Source organism: Propithecus coquereli, unplaced genomic scaffold (assembly GCF_000956105.1).
Source record: "Propithecus coquereli isolate 6110/MARCELLA unplaced genomic scaffold, Pcoq_1.0 Scaffold140, whole genome shotgun sequence".
NCBI classification, from domain to species: domain Eukaryota; kingdom Metazoa; phylum Chordata; class Mammalia; order Primates; family Indriidae; genus Propithecus; species Propithecus coquereli.
Window position 1 is genome coordinate 5359713 of NW_012138303.1, and position 15844 is coordinate 5375556.

Below are 15844 nucleotides of genomic sequence, written 5' to 3' on the forward strand. Positions count from 1 at the left end.
AAAAAAAAAAAAAGGTCTAGATCCAACAGTGGAAGATTCTACATTTACAATCTCACTTGGAAGGGACTCCAAAAGTCCCCTTCCTTTTGCGCACAGAAGAACAAATCACAAACAATCACACACCAGGATTGACTCCATCAGCAGATACTGCCCCATGGGAAGGGCAGAGGAAAGAGAAGACAGACTGACAGACACCACGGAGGGGTACGGGGCTCATCTGGGCCCAACGGAGGCAGAGAGAAGCGCAAACCCTGGGAAACAGGTGTTTCAGAGAGAAGTTGCAGGGATCCCGTTGTCTCATCACAGGTGTTGCGTGAGGGTTTGCAAGGGGAATACTGGGCGGGATGGGAAAGTGAAGGATTAAGGGCTGAAATGGAGGGAGATGGGGAGAAAAAATGAGAGACTAGAGGGAAATAAACAAAAATAAACAGAGAGAGCACAAAGACTCGTTCAGGAGAAGGGGACCAATGGGGAGGGGGACAGCGGCAGAGCGGCGAGGTAGGTGAAGGACTGAGGCACACAGTGTCTTGGTGTGGAGGGGAGGAGGGCAAGAGTTGTGGGGTGATGAGAAGGGAAGCCCAGTAGGCACGGCAGGCATGAGCTAGGAGGCCATGAGCCACAGATAAGAGCGCTGGAGAGGCCCAGCCACCGCCCCCCTATGGTGGGGGAGGGGCGACAGGCTGGCACGGCCCCGCGGCGGAAGAGAGAGTCGATCCCGCGATCCGCGATCCCGCGATCCGCGATCCCGCGATCCGCGATCCCGCGATCCGCGATCCCGCGATCCGCGATCCCGCGATCCGCGATCCCGCGGAGGGGCAGGCAGAGTGGGGAAAACTGCTTAGAGCGACTGAGGCAGCTGTAGGCCCACAGCAGTTCACAGCATGGAGACCACTTCCCACAGAGGAGAAGCAAAGACAAACACACAGCCCTACGCTTGACAGTCCATCCTGACGTTTCAAAAAATAATAATAATAAAAATCAAAGACAAAGATACCACAGTTCTGACGCAAAAGACCAAAATGCTACCATTCTCAATCACAGCCCTTAGTGCTTAGTGAAAGAGTTGGGGGAAAAAAAAATTCTTTTTGTTTTTAGGAAAAGGGAATGAAAAAAATCACAGTGATTAAAAACATGGCAGGTTCTTAAAATAAACATTCCCCCCCCCACCCCGCCCCTAATCTAGGGCAGCAACTGAGATCCCAAATACTTTCCCTCTCCCCATCCCCAACCTGCTCCTCAAACCACACCACACTCCATCCTGCCCGCAAAGGCAATGTTCCCATCACCATCCAGGCCCTGTTTTCCAGGATAGTGAGGTATTCGTGTGACCCAGAAGGGACTCCTCTGAAACCGGGTTTTTGAAGAGAAGAAAAGATACCTTCCCAGACCCCCAGGACGGGACGTATTTCACACAAGCATATCCCAACACCCCCAGCTCACCCCCCAGGGGGACAAGGTGAGCACTGGCTGATGAGCTCCTCTCTAGCAAGTGGGGGGAAGAGGGGCACAGGTGTGTCTTTCCTGAAAGGAGAGCAGGAGAAACCTGATCACTAGGCTCCATCACCCCCAGGGCTGCCACTAGACTACAGAGAGGACACCTCCCCAGGGAGAGATCACGGGATCTCTCCACAAGGTGAGTACTGATGAGTTTTCCAGGGGAAACAAGGGCCTACAAAGGACACTGAGTTATTTAGAGGACTGGCCCAGGGGCATGCTCCATCCCAGCCATCGGAATGGTCCTCCAGGAGGATCCTGGCTAGAGTATTATGGGTACTTCCTATTTCTATCCTCCTTGGCAAAAACCACACAATTTAAAGGTGTCTAATTTAAAGGCTCAGATTCACACTGAAATGTGTTAGAGGGCCAGCAAATTTTGCTCAAAATGAGATCTAAACTATTGAGATTTTGCATTTGGTGCAAAGACTACGGAAGCTAAAATAGGGTGAGAGCCTAAGTACCCACAAAAGGCAGTAATCCTGGTCCCTCACCCCAATACAGAGGGAGCCCAGAGCCCAGAGAATCAGGCAGGGAGAGAAGGGGTAGGGACCCTGGAAGGCCAAGAAAAGAGACCCCTGAGGCAAAGAACTGGACTTAAGGCAGGGGATGAGGAGGAGCTGCTGGCTCGTCCCCAAGAGATGAGGCAACAGTCTCTGGAGTCAAGAGAAGACAGCAGGACAGGGGGTGGCTGGTGAAGGAAAAAAAACACTTGTCTAAGAGTATGGGGGCTGGGTCAGGGTCTACAAGCCGCTAAGTCTGTGTAGGAGTCTGCACGCCATCCTTCACTGGGGAGGGCAGGAACAAAGGTGAGGGGAGGTCAGAGGGCAGGGGTCAGTGACGGGTCCCTCCAAAACCTCAGGGATCTATTCTGCCCTTTCGCTCAGGGGCTGCCTGGGAAGGACACATTGGAAGAAAGGTACCTTCCCCTAAGGCCCAGGAAAGGTGGTCATGGAGTCTTTCCACTTGTTTCCCTTTGGTCATGTGACCATACAACTCACATGACCATACAACTCACAAGGTGGAGACTTCTGGGAAAAGGATAAGATCTTCCCTTGCTCTAAATATGTGTAGCTGGGGGAGAGAGGCTCTACCAGCCGGAAGCAAACAACCCCAGCAGGGAGATTCCTAACTCGGCTGTGTGGCAGGAGTATCCTTGCCCCCGAACTCAGGGTTTGTTATGTGGGGAGAGAGGCAGGAGGGGGCAGCTGCTGCCCTGGAGGGGTTTGGCACTGTGCTCTCTGGAGTCACATCCGTACCACCAGAGAAACCCTGTCGGGGCCACTGGAGAGACCCGCTACAAGAACTTGGGTTTGTGAGTGGGGGCTCAAGAGGGGAGGTATAAGCAGCAGGGCCCTGTGCCCTTTCGGAAGAGACTGCCATCCAGGAAAGGGAGACAGGCACTGACACCCGCAGGGCCCGGAGTTACACAAAAGTTGGCAGGGTGGGGTGGGGGATGGTCCCAGGTACTGTTGACAGCAGGATGGTCTCTATAGGTTCACACCGGGTAAAATAAGGACGAGGGGAGGAGACAGGACGGGGCGGGGACCAGGGGGTAAGTGAAATTCAAGTAAAAAAAAACCAAGAGCAAGAGGAAGAAGGGTGGTAGGAACGTGGCTGGGCCTGAGAACCGTGCCCCTCCCACCCCCTCAGGAGCCCCCAGGGTCTCCCATCCCCCTGCTGTTGCACAGTCACACTGAGGTCTCAGACTGCAGCCTCATGACAAACTTGTGCGACTTGGGATCCACAAATTCCTCGGAGAGTTTGAAGAATGGGACCTTCTTGGTGCTGACCACCAGGCTGAAGTCCTGGCGTTTTAAGAGGAAAACGATGCCATCCTTGAGCCCGTTGGTCACCGGTTCCTCGCTCACCAGTGTCCACTGTTTGGCCAGCCAGCGTTCCTTGTGGTACTGGATGGTGGGTCCGGCCGCCAGGTAGCGCTCCAGGAAGGCCTGGGGAGGAGGGAGGGAGCTGTGTAGGAATCTCTCTCACTCACCCACTATCCTTCGTCCCCTGGGGCACAGCTTCTACAGACAACCAAGATGTCCCTGAGCTCACTCTGTGCATATCAACTAGAATCTCAGAATGGTAGAGCAGGAAAGGGTCTGAGATCAGCTGCTGCAGACCCCTGTTTTATAAAATAGAAAGCCAGAGGCCAGGCGTGGTGGCTCATGCCTGTAATCCTAGCACTCTGGGAGGCTGAGGTGGAGGATCACTCGAGGTCAGGTGTTCAAAACCCACCTGAGCAAGAGCAAGACCCCATCTCTACCAAAAATAGAAAAAATGAGCCGGGCATGGTGGCAGGTGCCCACCTACTCAGAAGGCTGAGGCAGGAGGATCACATGAGCCCAGGAGTTGGAGGTTGCAGAGAGCTATGATGATGCCACTGCACTCTACCCAAGGTGATGCAGTGAGACTCTGTCTCAAAAATAAATAAATAAAAATAAAAGAGGAAGCTGGAGCCCACAAATGATACAGCTCCTCAGAGTCCGGACTGGAGCCTGGCTCCCCTGACGCCATCTTCTGCCCTTCTCCCTGCACCCAGCCAGGACCCGGGCAAGCCCTCCCTCATTCTTCCTCCCTTCCCACACAGCTAGTATGATTCAGGCCAACCAGGAGGGAGCCAGAGATGTCAAGGTTAAAGTGCAACGTATTTAGTTACCTGTCCACCAAGGGGGCTCAAGGAAAGCAATTCCAGGAAGTTGGCAATAGAACAGAGGGATGGGCAATGGCTCAAAATGAGCACAGAGCAAAGACAATCTAGGGGAGGGGAAGGAGGTAGAGGGTAAAGGTGAAACTTGGATCTGGAAATCCCAGAGCCCTTATAGAGATGAGAAATAGGTCTCAGCCTTCCCCCAAATGATCTCAAACCCCCCATTCCCCTCATCTACCTCCACCCGATGCAGACAGGGTGGATAGGGTGGGGATAAGAGAAGAGACTGTAAGGAGGAGGTGTGGCTGAGAGAAAGAGAAGGGTGGGAAGTGAGGAAAGAAGTGAGAGACTATGGGGAAATGAAGGTGGAAAAGAAGAGAAGCTGGGAAAAGAGGAAGGAGGGTGGGCAGAGCAGGCCTACCTTGGGTGTCATGTCGTGTGTGATGCAGAATTCAAGGTGCTGCAAGATGCTCTCCATGGTGTGGTAAGGCTGCTGCTTGGTGGTCCGAAGGTACTTCTGCATGGCACGGGCCATGGATGCGAAGATGGCCTGGGCTGCCTCCCGGGGGTCCATCACCTCTCTGGGATTCTTCTGCTCCTCTTCCTGCAGCCGCTTAATGTGAGTAAAGGCCTCCTCCACTGCCACCACAAGTCTGAAGGACAGGAAAGGTCTGGACCAGATGCCCATTCTCTCTTCCCTGCCCCCTGCCTCCAACCCTCCAGCAGCCTGAGTGGGGTCAGTCCTTTGTGCTATCCCCAGGAGCAATAGGGCCTTTCCCCCACTGAGAACAGGAAACAGCCATAGAGCTCAGTGAGCTAAGCCCAAGGACACAAAGAGGACAAATCTAGTGTCAAACCAAGAGAGACAAGTAGGAACTATGCTATAGGAAAGACCAAGTGTTCCATCAAACTCTAGGAAAAGTCTTTTTTTTTTTTTTTTTTTGAGACAGGGTCTCACTCTGTCAACCTGGCTAGAACACAGCAGTGAGTCATAGTTCACTGTAGCCTCAAACTCCTGGGCTCAAGGGATCCTCCAGCCTTAGTTTCCTGAGTAGTTAGGACTACAGGTACATGTAGTACCACACCCAGCTAATTTTTAAATTTTTTGTAGAAATGAGGTCTCACTATGTTGCCCAGGCCTGGTCTCGAACTCCTGGCCTCAAGCAATCCTCTTGCCTCGGCTTCCCAAAGTACTGGGATTACAGCGATGAGTCACTGAGCCTCGCCAGGAAAAGCCTTCCTAAACAGGACACCCAAATCACACTTCATCAGGTCAAAAGTTAATGGGTATGATTACAACAAAATAACAGATTTCTATTCAACCATGAAAGCACCGACAATATTAACTGACATCTGATAGGGGTGAGGGGAAATATATGCAGCATCTAAAACCAGCAAGGGATTAACATCTAGAACGTACAAAGATTCACTACAATTTCTACCGAAAAGAAAAAAGCAAGAATCCTATAGAAAAATGGACAAAGGAAGTGAACAGAAAATTCACAAGAGGCTTACAAGGCTAAAAAATATGCAAAGTAGTTACTGGCTAGCAATTAGAGAGGTGCAAATTAAAACGTTAATAAGATACTAATTATCCATCAAGATGGAAAAAATAATTTGGATATTGGATAGGATGTTGGGAGTAGTCTACGAACTACTACGCAGTGAGAAGATGCAACAAACCGGATGTACAGACAACATGGATGAGTCTCAGAGTGTTAAGGAGGAAGCAGGAAAAAGAAGTCAGTTTACATCAAAAGCATAGAGACATACACGCCAACACTCAATTTGTACAAGCATACACACGAGTTTTAAGGAAATCAAAAAATTGAAGTGGGTGCCGAAAACATGGAGGTGGAGAGTAAAGGTAGGATTGGGGGAAAGCGAAGCAGAGAAGGAGCACTGTGAAGAACCACATGAAGGCCGTGTGTTAAGAGCTGGAAAGGGTGATTCATGCAATTCTCTGTTCTGGAAGTTCAAAAACCAAAATAAAAGCCTCTGGCCTACGAGCAAGACCAGCCTTAGGTGACAAGTCAAAGAAAGGAAGTGAAGCCTATGGGTCGGTATCCAGAAACCCAGGAAGCTGGGAACTCAGGGTCAGGATGGGACTCTGGGTATGTGTGGACCTGTGCACGGCTACAGTTTCTGTTTATTCTTTTGCTTCTCCTAAGTTTCTCAGTAAAGTTCCTTTTGAAAAGATCCTTTTGTCTCAGGTAAACGAAAGGAAGAAATTTTCTCCTGCTTATGAGCAGGGTAATGGGGGAAAGAAAGAGCCCCCTAAGTGCCAAGAAGGGTGGTGGCAGCACAGGAGACCCAAAGACGCTAGGCAGGGCAGAAGGTAAAGGGGTAGGGGACATCACTGGTTTGGGCTACCTCCCTCCCCTGCAGCCTGAAGATCCTGTGGGAGGTGGGGCGGAGGGTAGGTGCAGGCTCAAGCCCCAAGGCGCCCTGCTCCTCCCCCGTAGAAATCCCTACACACCAAGGCGGGTCCTGGCAGCCATAGGCACCAAGAAGGATTCTTCAGGCATGACTTAAGTTCACATAATGATGTGAACAGGGAAAAGGAAGGAGTGAGGACAGCATTTAAGAATTTACCAAAATATGGGCACTAGAACCTCATTTTTTACAGGCCAAAAAAGCACCCATGTGCTGAGCAAGCCTTCGAGATCTACTGGTAGGAAGTCTAGTCTGGCCTCAGTCCCTGCTGTTGCAGGTGAGGCTCAAGTCCCTTTATGGTGTCCCTGCCCCACTGTAATAGGCTGAATTCAAAGACGCCCCTCCACTTCCACCAGATTCCCATCCCCTCGTTATTCAACAATCTCAGTACGTTTTGCAGATATAATTAAAGTGCCAAGTCAGCGGCCTTAAAAGAAGATTATCCTGTTGGGCCTGATCTAATCATATGAGCTCTTTAAAAGCAGAGTTCTCTCCGGCTAGCGGTGGATAGAAGTAGTCAGGGAGACCCGCTCCTGCTGGGAAAAGTGAACTGCCATCTTGTAAACCGCCTATGCGGCCACGTGACCAGGAACTGAATTCTGCCAACAATAGTGAGCCTGGAAGAGAAGCCAGGCTCAGATGAGAGTCGTCTTAATTTCAGCCTGTGAGGCCTGAGCACGGCAGCCAGCTAGCCTGCTCCTGACCCATGGAACTGGGGGATAATAAATGTGTGCTGTTTCACAGCAGCCGAGTTCATGGAAAACCCCACCCCTGTCACCATTGCTCTGTATTTCCAGCAGTTACAGAAGCCCCTTGGTCTTCCTCTCCCCAGCTCACCCCACAGGCACCTCTCCCCACCTCTTCTCCCCCAGGGACCCACCTGGCCCTCCTCTTGCGCACCCTCCGCTCATGCTCGGCCTCCTCATAGTAGTACTCGTTGTGGCTATTGTCCCGCCTCCTGGCAGCTGCTGCAATCACAGCCCGAGACTGGCCCGTGGAGTTATTGGTGCTGTTTTCTGCACGGGAGCAGGAGAGAGGGGATGGTCACATCAGAGTGTGGCCTCTCTTCCCACTCCATGAGCTCTGGAGACAGCAGCCTGACATGTCCAGAGGAAGCTGTTCCCACCACCCAGCAATACCTCCCATGCCCAACCCTCCTGGCCACCTCTGGGAGAGGCCACAGGAAATCAACAAGGAAGGCATTGGAGGGGCAGGAGTCCTGCACACGTTCCTCCCTGGGTCAAGAGGTTCTGCAGCTCAGGGAGCCAAAGGGCTTAAACCAGGGGTGATGAGCAGACACAGAGGAGCCAGATCAAGGGACACGCCGTAGCATAAAGGGACAGCCAGTAGAATCAGCAGCTAAGACCAGCCACCTGGAGTCAAGGGAAATGACAGAACAGAAGGGGCTGGGACATGGGCCGGGGAAAGGAAAAAGCAAGGGAAGAAGGGTGAGAGAGAGTGAGGAGGTAACTTGGAGTCCTGCAGGGGAAGAGACCGGGAGGGGCCGAGGAGCAGGGCTGCTCACCCTCTCCGAGGGAATACACCTTGAAGCCAGACACTTTCTTGGCCAGGACGGACTTGGGCAGGTTGAGGAGGGCAGGGTTGTAGACAGGGAAGTCATGGTAATACTTCTCCAGGATCCACACTGCCACGCGCTGGATGCTGTGGGGGAGACGGCAGGGAGGGAGGGAAAAGGGACAGACAAGGGGCACAGGGGAAGGGACACATCAGGGAGGTTGGCAGGGCAGGAGAGGACACAGGACAGGGACAAGCTGCTTCCAAGAAGCCTGGCTCAGGCCTGAGGTCTACTCACCAGGCTCCCAAGCCTTCCCCAGGGCTGGGCCTGCTAGTCTTTCTCTGCCGTGCTGAAGCCCAGGGGAGAAAGGGCATTGGGCTGGGTCTGCGGACAAGGGTCACCTCATCCCCTCCAGCATTGCCCCAAGACTCTCTGTAGGACCCAGGACTTGCCACTGAGACTCTGTATGGCCTGGTTTAGGGGAAGCAGAAGAACTCTCCTCCCTATCTCTTCCTCCAGGTCCCTCCTCTGGCCCGCTCATGTCAGTGGCCATTCACTGAGCGCTCACAAGAAGCTGTGCCTCCAAGAATGGGCTGGAAAAGGAATTCCAAAAAGCCCCTCTCCCTGCCCCACATTCTTCTCCCCTTTGGTTCATCCCCTTCTGAGATTCCCCATCTCTAACTGCCTGTTCATTCTCAACTCTTATCTCCCACCTGTCTTGTCCCATAACCCTGCACGTGACCCTCCCATTCAGCAGCAAACATCGTTCAAAACCTACTGCGCACAAAGTACTCAACTCCTTCCCACGCACAGCCCTCCCAGCCATCACCTTCAGCCCACCGTCACGCTCTCCCATCCTAGCGGCCCCTCCGCCTGCCCCGTGCCCTTTCCTGCCCAAGCCGGCTCCCGCCTGCTCCAGGCGCCCGCACCTGAGATGGCCGACGTTGTAGAAGCGGCTTGCCCCGTCGGTGGAGCGCACGACCTTGAGCGTGAACTGAGGCTGGAGCTGGCGCAGCTCCAGCAGGACCACTGCCAGGTAGTGCACGAAGAGGAGGGCGTCCACCAGCGACACTGCGAACTGCACCACGCCCTGGTAGCTGCGCTCGCGGGCGTCCAGGATGCGCACGCCGTAGAAGAGCCAGTAGGAGACGACGAGCAGGAAGACCAGCACCATGAGCAGGGCGCGCAGCACGAAGACGCGGGGCAGCGAGGCCTTGGGCCGGCGGAAGAACAGAGCCCAGCTGCCCAGCAGCAGGATGAGCAGCTTGAAGGCCACGGAGATGAAGAGGCCCTCGCAGGCCGTCCCGCACGGCTCCAGCTCCTCCCGCCACAGCAGAGGGGGCAGCAGCAGGAAGGCCAGTGGCGTGAGGAAAGACAGCAGCGCCAGAGTGGCCCCCGCCGCCACGCCCAGGTGGCGGGAGCAGTCCAGCGGGACGCTGTCCTCCATGTCCTTGGCGATGCGCGTGAGGTCATCGTGGGAGATGCTGTGCTCCGAGGTGCCAGTTACTACCGTCGTCGTTTCCCCCCAGTTGTCATCCTGCAGGCAGGAGGGGGCCACACGATGAAGGGAAAAGGATGGGGGGAAGCGGAGGGCGGTGGGACAGGAGAAAGGGCAAGGGAGAGAAGAGAGGGGAAGGCAAGGAAAAGGAGAAGGCAGAAAGAAGAGAGGGTAATCAACAAATATGCAACCATCCAAGTATTTACTGAGCAGTGTCCAAGTCTGGCCTCTGCAGATATCCAAGTTGGAGACCCAGGCACTTGGGGAGCTATACACAGGTCTGAGAGAGGAAAACCGCACGTGCATGAATAACCCTCAGAGCAGAGAGCAGGAGAGACACCCGGACTGCTCAGGCAGTGACTGGGATCTGAGGGCAGACTCGCCAGGCAAAGCAGGCAGGCTTCCCGGGAATGGTGGAACCTGAGCTGACCCATGGGGGCAAGCGACATGAAGAAGTTGCATTGAATTACTGGTTGCCAGCCCCAGCTGCACACATCAGAATCACCTAGGGAGGTTGGAAAATAATACCTATTATTGGAGAATGGGATCTGCTTGTCACCGTTTTCTTTTAAAAAGCTCCCTGGATGATTCTAAGGGTCATCGAAGACTGAGAATCACTGAACTCAATGATGTCTAAGGGCATTTTGTCTACTCAAAATGTGATCTGTGGACCAGCAGTGTGGACATCCCCTGTGAGCTTGCTAGAAGGCAGAAGCTCAGGCCCACCCCGCCTTTACTGAACCAGAACCTGCATTTTCACAAGATCCCCATGAATCACTCAAACGTTACAGTTCTAGAAGTACCACCCTAAGTTCTCTCCAGCTTCCGCATCATTCCATGATTCCAGCAGAAGCTAGAGGAGGCGCACACAGGGCAGGAATGGCGTGAACGGAGGCACCTGGAGAACTATGAGATCAGGGGACCCACATGCAAGAGCAGAGTGTGGCACGACCAAGAAGGTGGGGCTGTGCAGGCCACGCCGCAATGCCAGGCTAGACAGTGAGCACCGATTCTCCCGGCATGGAGAGCCACTGAAGGTTTCTGATTAAGGGAGAACCCTGACAAAAGCAGCGTGGACACCAAGAGAAGAGGACACCAAGGAGGTGGGGGGTAGAAAATGATCAGGGCAGGACCACTCTAGGTCTCTGGTCTGGTCCACAAGTCCAATTCTGCTGGGCCATCTGAATGCCCACAGCACAGGGGCTGCTGGAGCCAAGCAGGTAGACAGGCTGAGGTGCCCAGGTGGCCTTCTGAGTGTTGTATGCTCAAGCTGTTTCCCTGCAGTGGCCGAGGGCTATCCAACAGAGGAGTCCCAAGATTATGAGTGGCCTTCAGCACCCACACCCTTCACTCCTGGGATAGCCTGGGGATATAGAGTCATGTCCTGACACCCAGGAGATTCAGGCTATAGGACTGAGACACTGGGGTGGGGGGAGCAGGAGACAGCATGGCAGAGCCAGCGATTAGGGAGGCTGAGGAATCTCCTCTCTGCAGGGTGGCAGAAGAGCCCAATCTGAAGATAGAAGGCGGATGCACTGACCCCCAGACATACTGCCTACCCTCTCCAGCGATCAAGGGCTTGGGAGCTCCCCCTCAACAACAGGTGAGCCGATCATGTCTCAGGGTCACTTCAAGAACTCAGGAGGCCAGGTCCCAGGAAGAAGGGATTGAGAAAGACGGAGAAAGAACATTTCCCTCAGGTATTGATCTGCTCCCAAGACCCAGGAATTCCAATGTCAGCCACAGAGATTTCTTCTGAGGCAAATGGAGCTGGAAGTCTCCAGCCCTGTAAGATGATCCCAAGAGGAAAGAATAAGAGGAATGAGACTTGGGCAACCTCAGTGTCATCTCAAGTCCTGCCTCTGCTGTATTCTAGGACTGTGTCCTGCCCACTGTCCTCCCTGCCAGGTGAGCACAGTGGGCCACAGGGGTTAGAGCAGAAGCAACTGCTCACGCCTGTCCTACAGAACTCTCTTCCAGGGTCCCCCTTCAACTCTCAGCCTCACTTCTGGGTCCCCCTTCCTCTCTTCCCACACCTCTGTTCCTAGACCGAGGTGATGCTAGTCTACAGGCTGCCACCAGAGGGCACAGGAGTGTCCACATCTTAAGGCTCAAGGAAAACTCAAGACTTGTCCACACCCCCGCCCCCAACACACACCCCGGCAGGCCCCACCCACCACCCCCCTCCCCTCCTACTCCAGACTCCTGACCAGCCTGACTGGCTGGGATCCGCCCCAGAGGAGCTGGACAATTCCCACTACATACCCAGGTAACCCCCACCTCTCTGGAGATAAGGAAGGAAGAGGCTGCTGCTTCCAAAGGGGTCTCTACAGAAATCCCCTGAATTCAACTAAAACAAGGTCCTATCTTGGGACACTAAGCTGAGGGAAGGATACCACAAGATACCCTCCCTGATCTGGCCTCTTCATGAAGAGACCAGGTTTCCAGGCCCTTTCCCTCTCTGAGCCTCCAGCTCCTCCAAGGAACATTCTGAAAATGCCTGGTCTGGGCCACCCCATCCTCCCATGCTCACCCGCTCGTCCCCCCGCGTGGACTCATTGTCCAGCAGGGGCTCCCCTGGAGCCTGGATTGTCACCGACTTGTCCCCACGGCTCCCATCTCGGCTCTTAGAGCGGTGTCGGTCCCGGCGGTCCCTGCAGCAGGAAGCCAGAGGAACAGACGCAAAGTCAAGGGAAGGACCAGGGTCTTCTCAGAGGCCATACCCACCCCCCCACGCCCCACTGCTGCACGTGCCCACTTCTCCACTGCCCCCAACCCTCCCTCCACCACCGCTGTCATTCCCACACTCACGCCCACCTGTGTTTGCGGGAGCTGCGGGAGTGGCCCGACTTGTAGGAATAGCCCGAGTACTGGGACTCGGTGTCCATGGCGTCTGAACGCCGCGCCTTGTAGCGCTCCAGGGCCGCAGGCTGGGGCCTCTTGGGGGGCCCCACAGCCACCTCCTTCAGCGCCGGCTTCTTCAGGCCAAGAGGCACCCTCAGGAAATCAACCGTCACCCTGAGGGACTCTATTTTGCTGGACAGGTGGGCTTGTCTCAGAGAAAATCAAGCGACGCTCCTGATGAGATGAAGCAGCTGGTTAGAGGTAGCTCGAGCTCCTTGTGCGGTCGGGGCAGAAAGGAAGAGCATCCCCAATGGAAGCCACAGTTAGCTCAGATGAGCCTCGCTACTGCCTGAGAGTATTTCCACCCAGATTCCTGCTCTGTCCAAGGGGCCCAGTTCCTCCTGCCCCGCCTCCTAAAAAGAGCACCCCCCCCCGACTATGCCAAGGGCTCACGCATGGGGGGAGATGGCCAGCAAATGTTCTCATCCAGAGTGACCCAACCCTGAACCTCCTGGAGGGGAGACTCAGGGGCAGTGCTTCCCTCATCTCAGCCAGGAAAACTGAGGCTAGGAGAGGGAAGGTTCTGGCAAGGCCAACAGGCTGAACCAATGGAGACCTCAGAGAGCAGAAAGCAGCTGACTTCTGTCCAGAGGCTACCCCAGGCCTCTCCCTCCCCCTCCACCCCTCCACCCCTCTTCCCCTCACTCTTAATTTCTGAATGTGCCCAGAGGAGGCTGCTTCTCTTGGCACCATCTCTCCGCATCTACTTCAAACACACCCACAGTTACTGGCCAGGTCAGGTTGGTGGCTCTCCTTGAGGCTGTGTGTGTAGTGTTTGTGTATGTGAGCATGCACGCTAGAGGGTGAGGGGTGGAAACTACTGATAGTATAAGGTCGGGGGGTGGGAGGAAAACACGAGTAGAAACTTGCCTTCTTCTCCAAAAGCCTAAAGTCCTGAAATAGGCAAGGCATGAGTTTCTCTGGCTACTTATGGGCTAAGGGGCAGCATCTTTCAACTATATTTCACCTTCTAATATGCAGAGGAGAAAGACGTCTCCTTCTGCCCTCTTCCACAACTCCCAGCAAAATCCTGCTCACTCTTTAGAGCCCAGCCCCCACCCCTCACAGGAGCCCCCACCTACTCCAGCACCCAATGTTATCTTCCCCTCTGACCTTGACTCCACTAATAATCATCAGCATGCACCCCTCTGACCTCGACTCCACTAATAACTATCATCTACCTTCATTGACTGATTCATCCAATCTTGTTTAAGTACCCTCTATGAACCATATACTTTGCTAGGCCCCAGGTATATGGTAGCATAACAGACCTTAAGTTTACAGTCTATTGAGGAAGAGGCACACTAAACAAGCACGCAGGTAAATGTAAATCACCAACTGTAGGGGTGATGGAAGGAAAAGAACAGGAAAAGGTTCTGGAAAGTCTCTCTGGGAAAATGACACCTAAGCAGAGGCCGGCAGGAAAAGCAGAAATTAAGAAGGAAAAGAGTGGAAGGAAAAGCCAGTGCAGCAGAGGAATCACACATGCGAAGGCCAAAGGTCGGAAAAAGCTCTGTGTATTTAAAGAACCAAAAAAAGGCCAATGGAGCCAGAACTGAGGAAGGCAGAGGGCCGTAGAAGCTGGCGCTACAGAGATAGCCAGAAGCCAGGTGAAGGGCTTGGGTTTTATTCTAAGGCCATAGGAAGTCTTTGAAGGAATTCAGCTATGCAGATAAGGATTAAAAAGGAGAAGAGTAGAAATAGGGAGATCAGTAAGGAGGCTACTGCAGTAGCGTATGCTTGGCTAGGGGTAGAGCAGCAGCAGAGGTGAGAAATAGTCATGTTTGAGACTTATGTTGGTCAAATCAACAGGACCTAAGGAAGGATCGGCTGAGGGGGAAGGGAGCACCAAGAATCCCTGGCCCAAGCAAGGCAGTAGATGGTAGTGCCATTAGTAAGGTAGTACCACAAGCAAGTTTGGGGAGGAAGGTGAGCTCAATTTCCAAGGTGCTAAGTTCATGGCCATGAGACAGTAGGCAGCCGAGTGTCAAAGAAGCTGGTCTCAGAAGAGAGTCTGAGCTGGAGGTATGTACAGTGTGCAAGGCCATGGGGATGAACGGAATCACCTAGGGAGAGGAATACATACGGGACCAATATGTACTCCAATATGTACACGTGTCCAGAGGAGAAAGAATAGGCAAAGGGGCTGAGAAGGCCAAGGCAGAGGAGTAGGAGGGCCAGGAGAGTGGGGACACAAGTCAACCAAGAACTTAAGAGTGTTTCAAGGTGGGAATTAAGGCAACCAGGTCAAACGCTGTTGAGAGGTCAATTATGTTAAGAATTAAAATGGATTTGCTTTGTATAGTTAACTTTTTTCCAACTAGTCTACACTCTCAGCACCTTGAGAATTAGCAATACGATTAACACATACTTGTATCCGTCTCCCCTCCAGTGGGCACAGGGCCAGAACTGGTATCGACCTAGTAAATGAATATAGTCATTTGTTGCTTAACAACGGGATACATTCTGAGAAATTCATCATTAGGTGATTTCATCGTTGTCCACACATCGTAGAGTGTACTTAGACAAACAGATGGTGTAGCCTACCATACACCTCGGCTTTAGAGTATAGCCCATTGCTCCCAGGCTACAGACCTGTACAGCATGTTACTGTACTCATTACTACTGGCAAGTGTAACACAATGGTAAGTATTTGTGTATCTAAATATATCTAAACATAGGAAAGGTACAGCAAAAGTATAGTATTATAATCTTATGGGACCACCATCATATATGCGGTCCGTCATTAATCGAAACGAGGCTACGCGGTGCGTGACTTATGTTTCTCTCTGACACTCAGGGAAATCACCACTGTAGGTAAATGAAATCAATGCAAAGTCCAGTCATTTATCCCATTAACAGAGTCATCTGAAGACAATCCACGGGTATGTGATGTTTGTCAATATCCCCATGTCAAAACAAGTGTGTGACAGGGACACACTTAGGGGACAGAGACACGATACCTTAACTCAACCCTAAACCTTTCTAAAAACTTTTGCCACAACAGGGACCTTGTTCGTCCCCGTCTGCAAATTACATGTTGGGCTCCTCTACCCGCTCTCCTGAGAAATCATTCCAGTGCTTTACTCCTCCATAGAGTTTAGATGTCTCACCCACATCTCTCTTGATGTGGTTCCAGCCTATTCATTCTAATACTGCTCTTAAAAACTGAATTTTGAGGTCGGGTGTGATGGTTCATGCCTGTAATCCTAGTACTCTGGGAGTCCGAGGTGGGAGGATCGCTTTAGCCCAGGAGTTTGAGGTTGCTGTGAGCTAGGCTGACGCCATGGCTCTCTAGCCCAAGCAACAGAGTAAGACTCTGTCTCGCAAAAAAAAAAAAAAA

The 15844-nt window shown here is 52.9% G+C and overlaps 1 protein-coding gene across 2 annotated transcripts in view; it reads right to left on the bottom strand.

Annotated features, from left to right (window-relative positions):
• Window positions 1-2954: 2954 nt before the first annotated feature.
• VANGL2 (VANGL planar cell polarity protein 2) overlaps window positions 2955-15844 on the bottom strand; it is a 24505-nt gene continuing 11615 nt past the window's right edge. The window contains exons 2-8 of one of the 2 annotated variants that reach the window (XM_012639534.1): window positions 12415-12675; window positions 12131-12251; window positions 9029-9636; window positions 8109-8245; window positions 7464-7599; window positions 4569-4800; window positions 2955-3446 (exon numbers count right to left, since the gene is read on the bottom strand). In XM_012639534.1, the coding sequence (XP_012494988.1) occupies window positions 3186-3446; window positions 4569-4800; window positions 7464-7599; window positions 8109-8245; window positions 9029-9636; window positions 12131-12251; window positions 12415-12485 (1566 nt within the window). In that variant the 5' untranslated portion in view covers window positions 12486-12675 and the 3' untranslated portion in view covers window positions 2955-3185. Of the gene's footprint in view, window positions 3447-4568; window positions 4801-7463; window positions 7600-8104; window positions 8246-9028; window positions 9637-12130; window positions 12252-12414; window positions 12676-15844 lie in introns of those variants that run through there. The other variant, XM_012639535.1, reaches the window with a different exon arrangement.